This window comes from Syngnathus acus, chromosome 10 (genome assembly GCF_901709675.1).
Source record: "Syngnathus acus chromosome 10, fSynAcu1.2, whole genome shotgun sequence".
NCBI classification, from domain to species: Eukaryota; Metazoa; Chordata; class Actinopteri; order Syngnathiformes; family Syngnathidae; genus Syngnathus; species Syngnathus acus.
Window position 1 is genome coordinate 8999900 of NC_051095.1, and position 20624 is coordinate 9020523.

Below are 20624 nucleotides of genomic sequence, written 5' to 3' on the forward strand. Positions count from 1 at the left end.
AGGTCGCGATTTGTGCAGTTTCCAACACTCAACTAATCTGTTTTGCATGCTTTCCACTCTGGAGTTTAGTAGCTCTTGTCTTCATTTTGACTTTTTAATGGAACCCTGAGGAGACCATGTGCTGCTGCTGCCTTGTTCCGTTTTGTGTTTTCCAGTTTGAGTTTCCAAGAAGACTTAACATGGAATCTCAAGGCCTGTGAAGTTCATCTCTCTATCATCCAAAGAATTCAGATTGGAATTCTCCTGAATGTCCTTTTGTAATCTTCATATAATGTCTACATTGAGATAAATAAGTAAAAAGTACAGACAGGGAGACTCTATAGTAAATTGAACGAGTGAACCAATTCCATCCCCGTTCAGGGCATGAACTCCCACGACTCAAATTGCACTCGAATCCAGATCAGTCTCAAGTGACTTCACTGACGTCAGCCCTACTTTAGCAAGACTTTGTGGGTAAAGTTTTTCAAAGACAGGGAAGGTGTTCCCACTGGACACTGACTGGAAAATCTCTTGCTTTCACTGGCTTTCCCTTCTATTAAGATGAGACATAACCAATCATAATTAGGTGCACTTCATTTTTAAGTTAAAGGTTAAATTACTCTCCTGCACAAAAGTGTATAAGAGTCGAAACGAGCTGGCAACCTACTGCATGTATGAACAATGAAAAGCAAATAATGTTTCAACAGTGTGTGCCTGCAGCGTTCGTAATGGGCCATAAATCCACTTTTATCACTCCTGCATTCCCAGGGATGAATGTCCCCCTCCGCCAAGCATGATAAGGTATTAAGTGTCCCGCTCCGTCGCAACATCGCTCTTACAGTATCTATGCCATCAGGATGGCACGATCACGTTTCATCTTTTGTTTTCCAGCTTTTTCGGATCGATGCGCCACGCTTGGCTGACGCAGAAGGCGCTCTCTGCACGTTGACGCACTCGTTATAACCTGGGGTCGCCGTTTCATACACGTGATGTGCGACGCCGGAGGACATGCGAGTGATTTTAACAATCGAGGATCACGTGGAGGGAATGGTTCGTACATCTGCTACAAACAGCATGAGGTGGCAAAAATACAAATTCTTTGTACGAGAGAAGGAGAAATATTCGTGCAAAAATAAACTGATTGATTGACTCGCTCGGAAACTGTGGCCCTCATTAGTACCGTATTTTCCGCACTATAAGGCGCACATAAAAACCTCAAATTTTCTCAAAAGCCGGCAGTGCGCCTTATAATGCGGTGCACCTTATATATGAACAAAGTTTTAAAATGGGCCATTCATCGAAGGTGCGCCTTTTAATCCAGTGCGCCTTATAGTGCGGAAAATACAGTATCTGAACCTCAACACAAAACAAAAAAAAAAATTAGAACAAAGGTTTCCTTGCTTGTGAAGTTGGGCAATACAATTGTACACTAAAACCAATGTATTAAAACTTTTAGACGCTGAAGGTGTTGGCTTCCCCAGAAGGAACCAACAATCTTTTAGTCACAGTTTATCTATTCAAGCCTTTGCACTCCTGCTCATCATGGGACATACACATAAACTATTCAGCCCCTCCGATAAAATAACGACCTTGGATATTTGAAATTGTGTTCTCGCCCGCCCACCAACATGATTCCTCTGTCAGTCCAGTTCAGGGCCACCGTGGAGGGAAGCCTTTAGGCCAGATGCCGAAACAGTCGGCCGCCGCTCTATGAAATGACTCACGAGAAAACTGTGCTGTGGTAACTGTCAGTGTGTTTTGGGATAATTAAAAGAGAGGCTTACGGGGGTTGTTTAGACCAAAACATGATCACATAGTCGGGGAACAACGGCCTCCGTGATGAGCGAGAGATTAGTGTTTGATCTCCTTGAGGCAGTCTCATCATGAGTCAGATGGAGTGCTTGGTGGGGCCGCTTTGAGAACCAAGGCTGCCCTCAGGTTACTGTTGTGCCACCCACCTCCATCACCACCTGCCGCCTCATTCAACCAATCATATCGTTATGATTGGTTGAATAAGTTAGTCAGCGCATTTCATGATAATTTTGACTTTCTCCAACGCGTGAGATCTTTGCCGATAATGCTGTGTATTTGCAAAGCCAATGGACGCCCCTTGTTGAACCTGTCTTGGGAATCCAAATGTTGTGGACTGTGCATGGCCTGGTTGAAGAGAAACGTATCTGGCTATGTCTCCCAGCCCTGTAATTGTGGGAGTGTGGAAATCATGTTCACTTACTTTGGCAGCAGAATCCAAGCTAACAGACGTCCGGGCCGAATAATTTTGGTGGGGAGCAATTAAGTAACTGGATCAAACTAAGGATTCAGCACCACAAATATTTACATCCATGATTCAAATATGAAGAATTCTGGTGTGAGACTTGGGCATTGAACAGTTACCTTAGATGACTAGACTCATCGTGACTTCAAACAATCGTGGTCTTGATGAGATCACAATACACAAGGTAAATTAGCAAAGTCTAATTTGGTATACTGATCCGTGTAAGTGGACTTATTTGAAACATAGCGAAATCAGATGATTCACTTGAATCAGGTGACTGACTAGAGTTAGTGGAGTCGCAAGAAACACTGCTGACTCAGTTGATTCAGTTGAATCAGAAAACTGACCAACTAGTGGACACACCTACAAACCCCAAAGACGCAAATGATTTTGTTGATTTGGGTGAATGACTCAAGTTAGCTAATTTACCGGAAACCCCGATGATTCAGTGTAATCATGTGACTGACTCGGGTTAACATCCTCAACACCACTGATTCAGTTGACTCGGGAAACTGGCTTGAAGTAGCTGACCCACCAGAAACACTGCCGACTCCAAAAATTTACTTTACTGACTCGATTTAGCAAAGTTACAAGAATCATGGATGACTCAAATTATTCAGTTCAATCAGGCAACACATTCAAGCAAGTGGACTCCCAGAACTCGAAAAGATTCAGTTAAATTGGGCTACTGACTCAAGTACGTAGATTTAACACAAAAACTGCAGACTCAGATGATTTGGTTCACTGACTTGAGGGAGCAGACTCGCTAGAAACACAAAAGACTCAAACCAGATTTGGTTCACTGACTTGAAACTGTTGCATTGTTAACCATCACAGCCTCTTTGTGAAGCCAGCTGAGTGGGGGTGTTGGAGGGTGTTGGAGACTGCAGGTGGCGGGAATGTTAAGACCAGGCCTGTACCTGTGACTCAGTGACCACAGGTGTCAATCAAAGTGGAGGAATGTGGTGAACAAAGCCTTGGTGTGTGGAGGCTAACGACGCATGAGTCACATGATCATCACATCACGTAGAACCTTTATGAGTCCTAACAGCACTCTATGGGTGTCCTCCTTCAGTTTAGCGTTTTCCAAACCCTTATTCGTAGTAGCAGCGTGTGATGAAAAAACTTAGTTGGGAAATTTGAGGGACTACGCAGATGACATAATATCCAGAACTATAGGAATATAAGAGTTATTTTTGCGTTTTGGAAATAGAAAATCAAACAAACAGTTATTTACCATATTCAGATTTGAGAAGACTATCATTATGTCATGATATATATTGTTATTGTGGTATGTATAAAATAGCCTTTATTATGACAATAGATTTTTTATTATGCTATAAAAACACAACACACTATTTTGAGGAGACAAACAGACCCGTAGCAGTTAAAAAAATTTTAGTCAGTAGTGCTGCTATACAAAATTTTTAAATATAAACTCAGAAGAGTTAGATAGCCAACAAATTTCAAATGAAAATCAAGACAGAAACTGATTACAGGAACGGAGATGTTGAAAACATTTATTACGCAGCTCTCAAAAGTCAAAATCAAGATGCAAAACATTAAATATATTCAGTATAATATACTACAATGTTCTAAGTTGTCTTGATCATGTCCAGCCAATCAGAGCTTTTTGAACCGTCTCTCACGTTCAATTCGTGGTATAGCTTAAAGATCTGCGATTCTCATTCTTGCATTTCAATGTGTTTGGGTGAGGTCACAATGCAAATTTAGACTCACAAACTGCTATACAAAAATATTTATTTTGCGTCTTGTGTAATTTGAAGGAGTAAGAATACCAAGCTATCTATGCATGTTCATTATTTGTCATTTCCCCGCACAAATTCTTGGTATTTCCTTTATATCACCCAGCTTTTACACAATATATCAAATTTGGGGATAAAATAAGACCGCCGCTAGGAGGATCCCTCTTGTACTTCATCAATACAATTGTGTATAGAAATCATACGGACATCATCAACCTAGTTGCAAAGGGAACATTTAACCATCTTCTTCAGACTTGAATATTTCTCTGAACATGTTTCTGCGTCTAATTGCGGCCTGAAAAGAAAACTAAATCATGTTGTTGGCTGTTTGAGTCGAGGGATGATTGAAGTCCGACTCAAAACACGACGCCTGTTTCCTCCTTGATCCACATTTGATTTACTGTGCTGGAGTGAGGCTCATCTTGCCGCATTTAAAACATTCTACTTCTTCCACTATCTGGTAATGAACTGTGACTTAATCCTATTTGTCTTTTTGCCAGGATCCACACAGCCGGCTGTTAAATCTCAACACCACCCTCAAAGCTTATTGGACTCCATTTGTCTTCGCACTCTCACTTCATTTTGGGCCTGTTTGAAAATTCACTCTGACACTCCTGTTCGGCTCTGAGAGTGTGTGATCCCATCCATTTGATTTCCAAACGCACTCAATGTTCTACACCAGACATGGGCAAACTATGCCCTGTGGGACGGATACGTAAACAGTGTAGACTAGAGTATTAATATTTCAGAGGAACCTTGGCTATTGTAATCTTTGTACTAGAATGTAGATTTTATTGCAAAATCATTTTTTTATTGCTGAATCTTGAGTTTCTGTCAAAGTTTCTGTCTTCACTGTTGAAAATAAATAATACACTTCGAGTAACACGTTGACTGTTAAAGCTAACTATGGTAGCTCATCTTAGGGAACCAAGTACTTTTTACTTTTTTTCCACTTGACATGAGAAAAGATTTGAAGTGTGATAAAAAGGGAAGCGAAAGACTTGATCGAGTCAACAAAGGAAAAAGGAACTCAAGTGTTTCTTATAAATGATGACCAGAAGTCATTGAACTATAGTTACATGGACTGTTGTGGACAGTCAATATAAATGTGTTCATATCCAGCCAATCAGAGCCCAGATAAACTCATAATTCCTGTGGTGCAAAGAAAAAAAATCTTGCTGATTTAATGTAAAAGCAGAACCCCTAAAACCTTCTAGTTTTTTATCAAGACGGATCGAAGGTAAGGACGTTTCATGGCTTTATCATGGTACACTGACATAAATTAGCTATTGTAAAACATGAAGTGTCAAATCCGTAATTGTGAAACAAGAAATAGTAGGAAACAGCAACATTAATAAATATATTATTGCATAAAAAACTATTGCGTTTAAAAGTGGAGTTTTTTTTTTTTTAGGGAGGGAGGTGAAAAAAGTAAACGTCTTAATTTGCAGGCTAAATAAACTGATTGGTTTTATTATATTTTTAAATGTTTACAACCCTTTTTTTTACAATGGTCACTAAATAGGACATATCATACCATTATCACAAAATCAGTCAGTACTGTTTGAAAACTGTGACAACTGACTACAATCTTTTTTTGTATCAATCTATGGATTTCTCCTTTTTGAACTAGAAAAAATACAGATTAACATGGATTCTATGGAACTTGATGAATGCGGCTATTTAACAAAGAACTTAACGATGCAGGGGCTCGTCACTGAAGGTAATGTACAATAATAATCAACAAATTAATCAGTTCAACACAGTATTTCTTTATTTATTGATGTTGTATTTTATCTTTATTTATGTATTTATGTAATTATTTATTTTATTTATTTTATTTATTTTATTTATTTTATTTATTTTATTTATATTTAGTGAAAAAGATTTAACAATAGTTCAATCTCGGTGTGTCACGACTCGTCCCTGGTTGTTTTCTTATGTGTATATGTTACCATGGTTTCTGTTCGCGTCGCCCCTCTGCTCCTGTGTTACCTCACAATCAATGTTACCTGTCGTGTATTCAAGTCCTGTCTGCCCCTCACTCCCCTGTCGGATTGTTCTCGTCTCTCGCCTGCAGTCTCGTCGGTTTGTCTTTTGGTTCGGTTAGTCCCTCTCCAAGTTGGTCTGTCGGTTACCCCTGTCATTCTGTCGCCGTTAAGTTATGTTAGTTTGTCGGTTCTGTTGGTTTGTTCCCCTCATCCTCCCTTCCAACTACCTTTTCCCTCAATAAACCCTGGTCTAAGCTGCATTTGGTCGCCCAGCTCCATTTCCGTCAGTGACGCAGTGTAAACTCACAATATTTTTCCTTTCAATTAATTCAGTGAACTTTCAACAAAGACAAAAGTCATCCAGATGCATCACTGTGTGTCTTGGTTTGCTGTGCGCTGTCCTACTGGCCGGTAACATTGGGCAATTTATCAACTGTACGTCACCCTCAAAATGTACAAGCATGAGTGTAAGGGACATTGTTTTCACTGATTTCAACACTTTGAATCTATTTTCACAGATGAGGTATTGCCTGGTTTTTCAACAGAGAGCCAAACTAAATCCAACCACCAGACTCAAGAGACAGATCACCATCTCTACAAGAATAGCTCTCCCACTGACAGAGCCCATGTCTATACAAACACGCTTGAGGTGATGTTGAAAAACCTGACAACAGACAAAGACCAGTTGCAGACCAACTACGATTCTTTGGTATCAGACAGAGATCACCTTCTCGGCAGCAAAATGGTTTTGACTGACGAAAGAGATGAGTTGAGGGCCAATTTCCAGAGTGTGAAGCAGGAGCATGATAAGTTGCAGACCAATTACAGTCTCCTAAATAGAGAGAATGCTGTGTTACATACCCTAAATAGTGCTCTGAGGACAGACAAAGACCAGTTATGGGCTAGTTATAGATCCCTCGTTCAGCAGAAAGACCAGTTACAAACCAGCTACAATTCCCTTGTTAAAGAGCAGGAAGGTTTTCGAACTACTGTGGCTGCTGAAAGGGCTGAGTTGAAGTCCCACCTCAACAAACTAGAAAAGGAGAAAGACCAGTTACAGACCACTTATGAGTCTCTTGTTAAAGAGAAAGATGAGTTACAGACCGGTTACAACTTCCTCATGACAGAGAGAGAGCTTCTGCTCACTTATAAAACAAATGTGACTGCAGAAAGAGATGACTTCAAATCCCGCTTTGAAAATTTAAAAAATGAGAAAGACCAGTTGCAACGCAGTCAGTCTTCACTGAGGAAGGACAAAGACCTGTTACAGGTCAGTTATGACTCTCTGGTTCAAGAGAAAGATCACCTTCAGGCGAGTAAAACCACCTTGTCCGCTGAAAGAGATCTGCTGGGGTCTCGCTTGGACAGTCTGAAAAATGAGAAAGATCAGTTACAACGCAATTACTCTTCAGTGAGAAGCCAGAAAGACCAGTTACGGGCCGGTTATGAATCCCTCCTAAAAGAAAAGGAGCTGTTACAAACCAGCTACAATTCACTCGGTAAAGAGAAACAGATCCTACTGACAAATAAAACCACATTGGCAACTGAAAGAGATCAGTGCATGTCCCGCTTTAATGATCTGAAAAGCGAGAAAGATCAGCTACTACGCAGTTTCTCCTCATTGGGAAGCGAGAAAGATCAGTTACAGAACCGTTACGCATCCCTGGCTCACGAGAAACAGATACTAATGACCAATAAGACCAGAGTGGCTGCTGAGAGAGATGTGGTAAAGTCCCTCTACAACGATATTAAAAATGACAGAGACCATTTACAGAGAAATTATACTTTGCTGGAGGCTGACAGGGACCTACTGGAAAGAAATTACACAGTGCTGAGGATAAGTAGTAGGATGTGTCAGATCACGAACAGTCTGCTGCAAAGACAAAAAACTCACGGTGACTGCAAGACTGTACGTGTTGAAAACGAGCAGCTCCGCATAAATCAAAGCAGCCTGGAGACACAAAAGTACGCGCTTCAGAAGACAGTGGACAAGATGACCACCAAGATGAGCAGTAAGTACTTTGGACACCGGTCCAGTGATGGCCCGATGGCGTCATTTATCTCTCCATTTTGTTTACATTCTGTAGCCATGCTCTGTGGGGTCGGTTGGAAGAAGTTTGCCAGCAGCTGTTACTTTTTGTCAACCTTGAGTAAGAGCTGGGCTGAAGGCAGACAGGACTGCATCAACAGAGGAGGCGATTTGGTTGTCATCAACAACAGAGAGGAACAGGTATCACTAACAGACTCCAATGTCAATGAGGCGTTCATTCACTTAGCTCCTGTGCTACACAAAGGTGGTTTGCTTGTTGTCTTCCCAAACAGGTATTCCTTAATGGTTTATTGGGGCATGGCCTGCACGCATGGATTGGTCTGAGTGATCATATCAAGGAGGGAACGTGGATTTGGGTGGATGGGACCCACCTCACTATAGCGTAAGTTTTAGAACATGTCAACATTTCCCAGCAAAGTTCTCACTTCCAGGTTTCACTTAGTTCGAAGAAGGTTTGGAGAAGTAAAAGAGGGGAGGCAGCTGCGGTGCAATGTGATGCAACATGTATATGGCCGATAGAAGCATTTCGTTAATGTCGGAAATTGAGGTTATGTTCTGGGTGACAGATTCTGGCAGAATGGGCAGCCTAACAACTTCCGGAACCAGGACTGTGGTGAATTCCAGGGCAAATCATTTCTATCATTTGGAGTCTGGAACGATGACAACTGTTCCCTTAATCAACGATGGATTTGTGAGAACTGATGACGATACTTAGCCTTAACCTGTTAGACTTAATGGATACCTGATGACACTGCACATCTTTTATGTTGAATTGCTTCAGACACACTTTCTTAGCTCGTTTGATTATTTCAGTCCTATTTTAATGATTTCTATGTGAAAATGAAAAGCTGTATTTGTTTGGGCACTCTCGTCAAAGGCTTCACAGACTCATATTCTATTTACCATTCATGTAAATAAATATATACAAGGACTGGTTAAATTTTGAACAGCAGAAAGGGCCGTTATTTCTTCCAGGGCAAAAGGGGACCAGTATGGTTGGATGGTGACGGTTCAAAATGTTCTCCCATGAGGGTCATTTTGGGTGCGGTGGCTGTCAACCAATAATTGGACTGAGCCTTCTCATTAAGTGCAATCCAAAGCGTCACACCCACACAACCACCTTCTATCTCCAACCTTGAGGTGAGAGTCAGTGGGTCCCTGAGGACACAGTGGAGGAGGGCTCCTTATCTTTTTTTGGGGGGGGGGAGCACTGCTCAGTGCAAAGCGCAAAAAGGCAGCACGCCTCCTCCATATTCATCAGTGGTGATTATGTGCTGACCTCTGTCTGCCATCAATCCCGAGTTGCTGGGCAGGCAAGGCAGGCATGGAGGAGGGAACGCATACGGACCTGACACAGCAGTCAATGAGATAACACCAGTGGTGCGAAGTAACAAGATACAAATCATTTGTTACAACCTTAAGTATATATTTTTTACGACTTTTTGGAAGGGTGCCTACTTAATTTTAGTCCATACATTTAAAAACAGGTACGTATCTGTACATCCTATATTTTCGACTCCATACTTCATTGTTACTTTTTTACATCAACGGATGAAGAACACGATGTAGATACAATGAGACAAAGTCAACCCCGATGGAAATCCTGTTTGACTAATTGATTAAGAATTTATGGATTTATAACTTGTAAAAAACACATGGAGCAACAAGAACCAGGGAATATAATTGACGATGACACAACTGAGAACGATATTTCTCCTGCTTAGCCTCTGGTGGCTTGCTTGGTAGCGGGTGAGGAGCACCTTCAGGGCATGGAAAGCCTAGCGACGACTATGTGGGTTATATTCCAGTCACCAAAGGTTTTAAATTTATCAATTTTTGCAGCTCAAACATAGATATTAGAAAGACTTGTGCTATTTGAGTGTAAGTTAAATGGGGCGTGGTTTTATCCCATTCAATGGACATACAAATTATCAAAAGAAGAAAATGTCGTGATTTCTTTTCCCATTTTGATGCCTCTTTTTGTATACTCAGATTTTTTTCAATCATTTAAATTTGGCAGAATTTTTAACAACACTCAGTTCAAGATATTTTTTCCACTTTAGTAACTTTAAGGGATTGAATCAGTTTACAGACAGTTGTTTTTCTTTTTTTAAACTCAAGCAACTGTACTTCTAAGTACAGTTTGAGTACTTTAGCCACCTATGTGTGTCACAGAGGTTGAGTGAGACAGACTTTGAAAATAAAAATCCACAACGCAAAAATGCACAAACAACTATGTGGGTGTCCAATTCCTAATTTTAGAAGCAGTGCTGTGTTAGCATGAGGGGGGAGGTCTCATTCGGGATTAAATTACACAATTCGGCTGCAGCGTCGATGCTGCTGCCTCGCGACGAGATCAATTATGGTGATGTGGAAGGGCGTAAATAGTGGTGTTGCTAAAGAAGGTGCCATTTAAACACGTTGCCAGTGTTCATCAGTCTGTCAGTCAAAAGTGCAAACAGGTCATATTATCGCCAGGGATTGAAAATAGAAAGCAGATGTTCCATATTTTATATCCAGCGGTAAAAAAAAGTAAAAGACAAGGCTGGATGAATCCCTGATGAAGTTTAGTATTTCCTTTTTTTCTAGCCGATAGGCTCATCCACTTCCGTTGCATTCTTCCTACTGTATCATGGTTTTCTGCCTGAAGGTTTAAAGAAGTGTCAAGAACCCAACACTCATCGAGTTAAATTTGTGATTTGGGCTCAAACATATTTGTGTAGCCATCATTTAAAAAAGTGAAAAAACAAAAACTACCAATTTGCTCAAGAACTCATGCGCTGCAATGAATGAGTATACTCAATTACATTTTTCACTAGGATTGGAGAACGTGTTGTTCCGGCACCTGACTAGGCACTTTAGCAGTTTTGGAAAAAGCCAACCTGGGTCTCTATGCTGATGCAATCTGATCTTTGTTTAGTCAAAACAAACAAAACTAGCGAGAGGGTAATCAAGGTAACGTAACATGAAAATATCCACATAATTTGTTTCTGTAAATGGTACTTTGTAACTTTGAAACTGAATTCTAGCACCACCATGTGTTGGATTGTTCACAAAGAGGGGATACATGTTTTGGCGGCATTTCATATTACTGCATGTAGCGGTTTGAGAGCAGAAAAGAGCAAATAACGAGGCACCGTCTCTAACAACGAGGCAACTGACGATGATGGACGTCCGTAATCGCGCTTTGTCGTGCGGTCAAATTTTGACAGATTTTCCATCTGAGTTTGTGTCTGAGCTTTTGTAGGAGTCCTTTTCCACTGTGTGTGCTCGTGTTTCACTTAAGGCTGCAGAAAATCATTCCAAAGAGCAAAGTCTTCTGCAAAGCTTTTGAGACTGAATGGTTCTTTGGCAAACAAAGATGACTGAAAGGTTGCAGGAGCACAACGCAAATGGATCCCTTGGAGTCTCTTCTACAGTTTTGGTATTCAATGGTCAGAGGAGACCTTCATGCATTTGATTTCTTATCCGTTTCTAACTAATGTGATTTAACTTGGGTTTCCAAATAATCTAGTTTCGCCTGTATGTTCTGACATAATTGCAATATGATGCCCATCTTGTCTTTATCCTATCCTCTCCGCAGACATTTTCCACTCGCTCTTCCTTGCTGGACTAAATCACACACATCACATTTGAAGAAATAACAGGTCTCTTAATTGTGTCACGTTGAAAACCATACAACACGTTTTCTCCGTTTCAGACGTCGGGAAGAAGACTCTGGTTTTGGTTTGAAAATCGTTGCCACGTATTAAGAGGACAAGGGTGTCTGCCAGACTGGTTTCTCTTTCCTCTGACGCACATGGTGAGTTGCATGTTTCCGTTTAGTTTACGCCACCAAGTGGATTAGCGCACGGCTGCGGAATTGCTCCTAAAGCAGTGACGTAAAGATGTGTTCAAAGTCTGTGGGACGGGAAACTATTAAAACATACAAGAGGAAATTTTCATTTATTGGATTTTCACACTTGGTGGAGAAGGCCAGAGACTTTTTCATCGTGATTCTAACCGATTTGTTTGTGGCAAATATGACGCTTTCTGTGATGGCTTCATTAAGGTTGAAGATTTCACAGGCTTGAATGAGAATTTTAACCTTTTTTTTTAACACTGTAATCTGAATGTGTGACGTCAAGTTGAAAAACATACGTGAGGTAAATTGCTTGAAAGGGAGCGAGAACGCTAACACGAAGCTAATACAATTTTTTTTTTAAAAAGGCTTGGTAAAAATTCAGGCATAGTCTTATGGAGACCTGAGATTACATCCCTTTCATTTTATATATTTTTACACAAACCTATGAGAAAGTAACCAACCCCTAACCCTGTAACCCCCTAACTCTAGCAAATCATTAAAAGGTACATCTTAAAGTGTCCCTTTTATTTATATGTGTTGTTGGTAGCATCTGCTGTACTCCAGACAACCTTTCCAAACTACCAGATGCACTTGGAATGACCGTGTCAACATTGATTTCCACACAACAGGCCTTTTTCAGAAATATTTTGACAGCATTTTTTTCTTTGCCTTTTTACTCCTCCTACACAACCACACCGGTAGCAACATAAAACAGGTTGCTCGGCAGTAGATGATGTTTTGTTACACCGCTCGAAAACTAGAACGCGGTGAGGACGAGGCCGGGAAACGAGCGGCGAGACGAATTTGCACTGCGAACGTGCCCTAGAAAACACTCAATCACACGTCCAAGAGGCATCAGCTCCAGAGTTTTTTTTTTCAATAACCCAACTAGACACATTATGTCTGGTGTGTGAGGATGTTTGCAAAACACTGTCTCTTCCAGCCGTCCCATTTTAAGTTGGCAAAGTTAAGAAAGAGGCAAGTTTATTTATAAAGCCTTTAATCACAGAAATGTCTCAAAGGGCAAACATACGGAACACTTGGGCCTGCAATTTGCTTGATTTTAAAATGAGGCTATGTGGTTTATTCATTCTGAATCTAGAGCCTCTGTCACACTTACCATAAAACCCTTTTCACACCATAAAATTTCCCGCATCACAATTCAGTGTGCGTTTCAATTTGTGTGTGTTGTTGGTGACGAGTTCAGGATGTAACCTTCCTAACCTCCTTCGGAAAATGAATGAATGAATGAATGAAAAAATAAAATCAGCCAGACTACAGCTTTATACATGGTACAGTACTTAAGAATAAAAGAAAAAATGTCATCTGTCATCTTCATTGGTTGATGTCAAACTGATATTTTTTGTCTCCAGGTAAAATAAAGGAGTTGGTTGCAGTATTTCACTACTTTTAGAGTAGATTGCGGGTATTAAACCCAATGAAATTTTTTGAATAAGCTGAGCTGGAAGTTTGAATTTGCTTGGCCTTGCCATCTAAAATTTCATGGTTTCCAGTAATGGAGCACAAGTCACCGCAGTAGCTCAAGAATCGCTCATAGACAGCAGAGGATGACTCACTAAATTGTGGGGGTTAATCTGATTCCATAAACGTCTTTTACACTGTATTCCCCAAAGAAATTCCCATCAGAAGATCAGGCAATACACACAACCCAATGAAGCGGGATTTGCCACAACTTTCAATCATCAACAAAACATCCCATAATCGCTAATTAGATGACGACATTGTATAACAACCACATCGAAACATCCGCGAGCAAAGCTTCCTCAAACCACAACTAACTTGGACACTTGACAACACATAAGGAGTCCCACAGGGGTCTGTGCTGGGTCCTCTATGATTTTATCAACAACACTCCTTCATGTCTGCATAATTTACACGGAGATCTGTCACATCAAACAACTAACTTGCTCATAATAACAACAAAGCCTGCGCTGTGTTTTTTTATCGAGTTTCCTTAATAAGATCAAATTTATGACGCTCTATGACTAGATTTGCTACAATTTCACCACTGACTACCTCATGGCTGCATCATTTAGTGTTACCGTTAAAAAAAAAAAAAAGGACTCTCAAATTTGATGAAATTGGCATCTGATGTGACTAGTCGGACAGTGAAAATTGTTTTCAACATAATAGAGAAGGGATGATTGCCTGTTGAGCTTCACACCCCTGCCCTGGCATTCTGGCATTCTTATACACTGCAAGAGTAATTCTTCCCCAAGTTTTATGTTGGTGGCATTTATCCAAAACCGTGACATTAGAAGAAAGTGGAAAAACATTGCCTTGAACAGATAGTAGGAATAGTCTGCCTTTTCCAGACATCTGTTAATGTTTAAAAATGTTTGAGTTCTTTGGCTCTTATATTGGCTTTGCTTTCAACATTAAATCAAGCTTTACTTTCTCTTTTTGACATTGACATGTATCATATTTTCCAGAACCAATTCATCTCCAGTTGTTTGGTTGTAAGGCTGCAGCTGACCAACAGTTTCAGTCAAGCCAACTTTGCACTGTGTCAAACCAAGCGCAAAATATGTCTATCATTATCGTTAAAACCACTGAACACATCGGACGTTCACTCTGACCTGTGCGGGTATAAAGGGAATTTTGATACAGCGCTATAACCAAGTAACCGAGCGCCATTTGTCTGGCCGTCGCCACGGCTCATTCATCGACTATTTGCTGCGTAAGGCTCGGTCACAAACATAATTACCCACGGGATCGGCGGGAAATGGATACGCATCAGCAGCAGGAGATATAAAGAGGCTTTGGCAGCGCCACTGCCAGGCCTTCTGAGAAACACTGCACCTGTCGCAGGAGATCGGACAGCTTGCTGCATCCCGGTAGCAGCGGGCCAATGATACACTTGACTTCCTGTCTATGAGAAGGCTTACGCCTAGGGAAGGATTCTGAGTGGCCATGGTGCTCCATTTAAAGGCTGTTGCATTGACCTTATCTGTCCTTCCTGTGACAAACTTGTTGAATCCTCGCATTCTTTGGGTATATTTTAAGGAAAAACAGCACTGTGGCCTCGTGATAATAAACAAATTAAAGAGTATAAAAGAATTATTTAATATGTATAATCAGTTTTAGTTTGCTTTTCTTTGATACGGCTAGTAATTTTACTCTATTTTTCTTTTATCATACAGTTGCTAAGCTTTGTTAACACAATGCGTAAGAATATTAGTTAATATCAGTTAGATAATCTATCAATCCACACATTTTCTGAAATGCTTTATCCTAACAAAGGTCGCGCTGGAGCCTATTCCAGCAGTCTTTGGGCAGTCGGCGGGCCACACCCTGAGCTGGTCGCTAGCCAATCGCAGGGCGTGTCGGTTAAATCATTAGGCTATGAATATTAAATAAAGTGAGGTGACCCAAGTAAATTCCGTGCTGTGCAAAAAGTCAGCATAAACTGCAAAAAAATAGGGCAATCCAGGATATTGTCGTGGCAACAACAAACCATAAACAACATGTCATCAAAGGAAGCAGAAGATGATGAATTTTCGGAATTTACACATTCAACACTGACAGCCCCCCAACACTGCTCCCATCTTGTTCTGCGAGAAGGTTCACAGGCCATATGTCCGGCTTCTGCCTCCTCCTACACACGCATGCACGCACTCACACACACATACACACATGCACGCACTAGCAGATGGTGTTTGGAAATGGCAGCTCTTCCATGATTTTCATACCCGCCTTCCAACTTTTTCCACACGAGCAGATCCTCATGCATGTGTCAATCCACTCATGCTTTTATGATTACAATAATGCTAAATCTTGATTGTCCCTTTGATAGTTTTGTTCAAGTCAACAACGGTTCAACTGATGGATGTCTCAAAAAGAGTATCCTGAGTGACTATTGTTTGGTGTGGGGACTCGGGAGTGTTAAGAGTAACTTTTTTGATGTCTTGGAAAGATTACCCTCAAAGTTTATCCTTTGGTGTGGGATGCATCGATTTCAGCATGCGCTCGATTATCGGCTGGATCTCAAAGATTATCCTTTGGTATGGCATGTGTTAAGAGTCATATTTGTGGTCAAAGTCAACAAAGGATGTCCCAGAAAGATTATCCTGAAAGATTATCTTTTGGTTTGAGTGTGTGAAGAGTAGTTTTTTCTGATGAAATCAGACGTATCTGAAAGATTATCCGTCTCGGAAAGATTATTCTGAGTGATTATCCCTCGGTCTGAGGTGTATTACAGTGATTTATTTCTAACTAAATGTCAGCAAAAACCAGATTATCGAGTGTATTTGAAAATATCCTGAGTGATTATCCTTTGGAATGTATGTTAAGAATTATGTTTTTTTTTTTTTTTCGATCTTTACAAGCAAAACTCTGATTACCTGATGTCTTGGAAGGATTTCCCTGAGCATTTATTCTATGGTGTGGAAAGTGTTACGAGTGATTTTTCAAAGTCAGCAAAGGCCGGACTGTCAGAAAAAATAAAGGAGCTGTTGATCTAAACTATCCAATTTGGAACAATTTAAATAGGACTATTTTGGAAACTAAAAGACATATCTGGGACTGTGTCCGATGTTAGCCCCATTGTCATGGTAACCACAGCCTAAACTGCTCCATCCAAGACACAGTCGTCTTTATTGAACCAACAAATGTTAGCCATCGGTTATGCTCTGCTTTGTGGCAGAGATTTTATAAAAACATCATATAAATCATGAGCAAACCATTTGATTGCTTTTCCAGTTCCATTGCGTGAAACGTACAAAACACCGAACACGGCGGTCTCTTGAGGGCCTTTCATTTGCTATAAACATTTAAAGTGCAGTGAAAAAGTGCTTTCACTCTTCCTGATTTGTTTCAAGCATATTTATTACACATAATTGTTTTCCAATCAGCTAACCGATTTCAGTCCAAGTCGTTTCTCAGTCATGAATGTTGAACCTAACTGAGGTCGTCTGTGTTCTTTTGTGGTCTCTTGCTCTTGGACTAATTATGGCTGGCCGAATACTCCTCAGAAGTCACCCCACTGGGTTTCTCAAATTGTCAAAACTGGACCTGACTGTGATTTCCTGAAGTCCCAAATACGTACTTGATAATGGCTCTTTTTTTTTTTAGCTTGATAGAGTTCAACATTTGGTTTGGGATTTTTTTTTACTTGTGGTTCAATTCTTTTGGCAGGTATACCCCTAACATTGGCAGTTGCTGATTTTAATGAATCAATCAAAAAGATTGAACTTAGTTTTCCTAAAAACTGTTGATTCAACAATGGCAATTATGTTTTACATCAAGCCACATTGGTTTGGTTTATTGTCTAAAAAACACAACTACAGTTCTTCAGCAAGAAGGAAAATTCACTTTTTTTTTTTTTATTTAAGCCAGATTGCTCTTTTTAGTTACTTCATCTTTCCAGCATTCTGTCCTGCTTCCTTTTTGGATTCAGTTTCCAATTGAGTGCTTTTGTGTCTCCCAGGAAGTGCTGGTGTTATTTGATTTTAGAAATTTACAAAATAAAAAAAATAAAAAATGGAAATACTTTTTCACAGTGTAGTAGAGGGGAACAAATACAAGACAGCATTATGATTAACTTTGCTTCAGTCAACATTTCTAAGGCTGAGGCTGGCACAACAGACTTTCACACTGTGTTGCTTTTGTCTGGCTTCAATGTCGTGCAAAAAACAGCTTTATGATGCATTTTTACGGCACCTGTACGCTGAGTGCTTAGCCGTATTTTCACCCTTGCAGAGGTCGTTAAGCCACCAAATTGAAGAAAAATAAAATTAACAGCCCCAGCACAGTGTGCAGTGAACTTTGACCCCACCCCCACCTCCCATGCCAGTGCACGCTTCAGTACGTGAGTGTGTGTGCATGTGCGTGTGACAGCATGAGGGGTTAAGCAAAGAATGCATGAGCCTGCTGCTATACCTCGCATAATTGGACCATTTGTTGCAAGGTCACACAGAGCAGTAGCAACAACCCCCCCTAGAAAAAAAAAACCTTGAAAAAGGGAACCTGGCAAAAAGGCTTTTTTTAAAATGCTGTGTTCATATTCTGCTTTAAAGGGGAATGAAGAAAAGTGGGGGGGTGGTTGTGTTTGTGAATTTAGACAAAATCTTTACTGTGAAGAATAGCAAAACAACCACTAAATTCAGTGTTTAAAATTTATTGTAGTCACTTTTATTTTTATATTCAGTGCTTTTGTTCATGCAGACATATTAGTAACAGAATTAATGTAAAATAATTTCTGTAATTTGCTCTGCATTATTTAATTCTCTGTGATTTATATCTTGCAGTGGCAATGTTTTCCCCTCCTCTGGCTATTAACTCCACTGCCAGTTGAAGTTTACTGCCAAATTGCACTTGAAACAAAGAGATATGTAATGCACAATGAAAAACGCCATTGACAGGTTAATGAAACGAGCAGCAATAGGCACGATGTTATCACCCTTTAAGCAAAAGCTCTTCGAGCACAAACGGTGCAGCAACACATGTAGACAGACAACATAACAATACTCACGGGCATATTTACGTTTTCCTATGCAAAATAATGACAAATGCTAATGTTAGGGGTCTGAGCGGCTGGAACTGATTCATGGCATTTCAATGGAGAAAGGTGTTTTGTATTTTGGATGTCTTGATCACTTGACATTTTGGGTCATCCAGGAATTTGACCTCAACTGAAGAAGACAGGCATGAATAATGCAGCAGGGTGGCCCCAACAAGAGGAAGTTGGAGCTGCAGGGAGGATGAACGTGACCCTCGTTGACTTTATGGTATGTGCAAATACAAAGCGTGTCCTCAGCTGAGTTGTTATGTTCTTAAACAAGCTTCTTTGCCGTAAATGTACAAAAGGGAGCTTGAACCCCAAACAACAGGAAGCAAGAGAGAGAGAGAGAGAGAGAGAGAGAGAGAGAGAGAGAGAGAGAGAGAGAGAGAGAGAGAGAGAGAGAGAGAGAGAGAAATAATAAATAAAGATTTAGGGAAACACAAAGAAGTTTTAATATTACATGAGTGGTTAGGATATTCTAAGAAAAAAAATATGTTATGCTGCAGAAATTAAGTTGTATTTTAGTAGAAAAGTCAAAACAGATTGAGAAATAGTCGTAATTTGTATTCATGAATGTCAACATTTCCACATCAGCTTCTTTTTGTATTGGTACAATAATAATAATAATCATAACTAACATTACAGCTCCAGTTTTCGGTGAGCGACAACTTTTTTCCTCTTAATAGTCAAACACACATACACACGCACACACACACACACACGATCACCCCATGGGACATAAATATTTCAGAGTTGTTAGTTCCAGTCTGCCGGCTTCCGACAAGCTCGCAGCTGAGCAACAAACACCTTCCGGACTACTATGTTATAAGTTCACAACTTGTTAAGACTAAATACTTGAAACTGATCTGACTCCTCTGTTGAATCTGCAGATACATGTTTGGACCTTGTCATTCATCCTCCGAAAATATCAACATGAAGCTCCCTGGAGCAGTTTTCACTCGAAATGCACACCAGTATTTATTTTTCCATTGCAATAAACCCCCTCGCCCAAAATATGTTATAATACATTTACATAAAACGTGAAATATGATGCTAATTTGGTAAAATTGAGTCGTAAAGGACACATAATAAAAAATGTTGTCTATTAGAGTTGTGTAGAACATATGATGTAGAAATTGTGCAGGCCTGTAGAGTAAATGCATCTAAAGGGTCGCCTAAGTTTTGGATGCCCATTACAACATATCGCACAAAAAGTTACACAGTTGATGATGACAAACACTCAAGATGTCAACACTTTTGATTTGTTTGTTGCCACATTTCATTTAATCCGGCGTCAAGGGCTGACAAATGTTAGGAAATAATCCATTCATCAATTAGGCGTGCGAGAACAATCCATCAAGAAATATAAGAGGGCGGACGAGTTTGAAGAAAGGGAAGACAGTTCCTGTGACAGGACCATTTGTCAGAGTCATTAAAGTGTCCAAAATTCAATGAAAGCATCTCTGGTCTCTTAAATTTTTGCTTGGCATTACATTCCGCGCATTGAAATTCCGCGCAGTCACTCCTTTTTTTCTGAATTAGTGAATGCTCCTCATTTCTCCCGAGGATACCGAAGAGAGAGGGCTTGTCAAATATGACACGAGAAACAAAAGTAAAAAAAAAAAAATTGCAGGGCTTTGGGCTCTCAGTGAGGCAATTTTGGAAGTGGCACAAGTGAGGAAACAAAATAACCTCAGCTCGTGTTATGACTCGTCATTGACTTTAGAAGAAAATGAATATTCTAAAGCTGTCTTTCCCACCCTTGAAAGTCACATAGCCCCTTCATCACCACAGACTTGATGTACTCCCTCATATGTGCATGGTTTTTGACATTATACTTTATACTAATATTTATATTTCAATAAATAAAAACTCAAATCATCTTTCCCCATTGAAATAAATGATAATACCATTAATCTGTTCCAGCCATCCAAAAAAAAAAAAAAGAAAATGTTCTGACTTTTAATAGGAAAAAGAAAAGCACTCCACATTATGGTACTTAAGAGATAAACATAGCAACAATCCAATTAAAATTTTTAAATAATTAATTTTTCATCATTTTGTGCATTAATTCAATGGGCCTCCTAGTGTATGCGCTTTAGCCTCAAGGTTTGCAATATAATACAGACAGAGAGAATATGCGAAGATTTGCTGGAATAATACAAAAAGACCATTGCATTAATCTGAAACTGCCCC

At 40.0% G+C, this 20624-nt stretch overlaps 1 protein-coding gene across 1 annotated transcript; it reads left to right on the top strand.

Moving 5' to 3' along the window:
- The first annotated feature begins 5144 nt into the window (after window positions 1-5144).
- On the top strand, window positions 5145-9013 carry LOC119129375 (C-type lectin domain family 4 member F-like). The gene is made up of 7 exons (XM_037262565.1): window positions 5145-5260; window positions 5654-5743; window positions 6345-6446; window positions 6530-8023; window positions 8099-8241; window positions 8334-8443; window positions 8628-9013. The coding sequence occupies exons 2-7, from the start codon at window positions 5671-5673 to the stop codon at window positions 8761-8763; spliced, it is 2058 nt and encodes a 685-aa protein (XP_037118460.1). The 5' UTR covers window positions 5145-5260; window positions 5654-5670; the 3' UTR covers window positions 8764-9013.
- The last annotated feature ends 11611 nt before the right edge of the window (window positions 9014-20624 follow it).

What these genes read in the sequence shown, in the direction of transcription:
- LOC119129375 (XM_037262565.1), top strand. Translation starts at nt 5,671, where the DNA reads ATGGATTCTATGGAACTTGATGAATGCGGCTATTTAACAAAGAACTTA. An exon ending in TCAACAACAGAGAGGAACAG is followed by an intron (nt 8,242 to 8,333) that starts GTATCACTAACA and finishes CTTCCCAAACAG; the next exon opens with GTATTCCTTAATGGTTTATT. An exon ending in GGGACCCACCTCACTATAGC is followed by an intron (nt 8,444 to 8,627) that starts GTAAGTTTTAGA and finishes TCTGGGTGACAG; the next exon opens with ATTCTGGCAGAATGGGCAGC.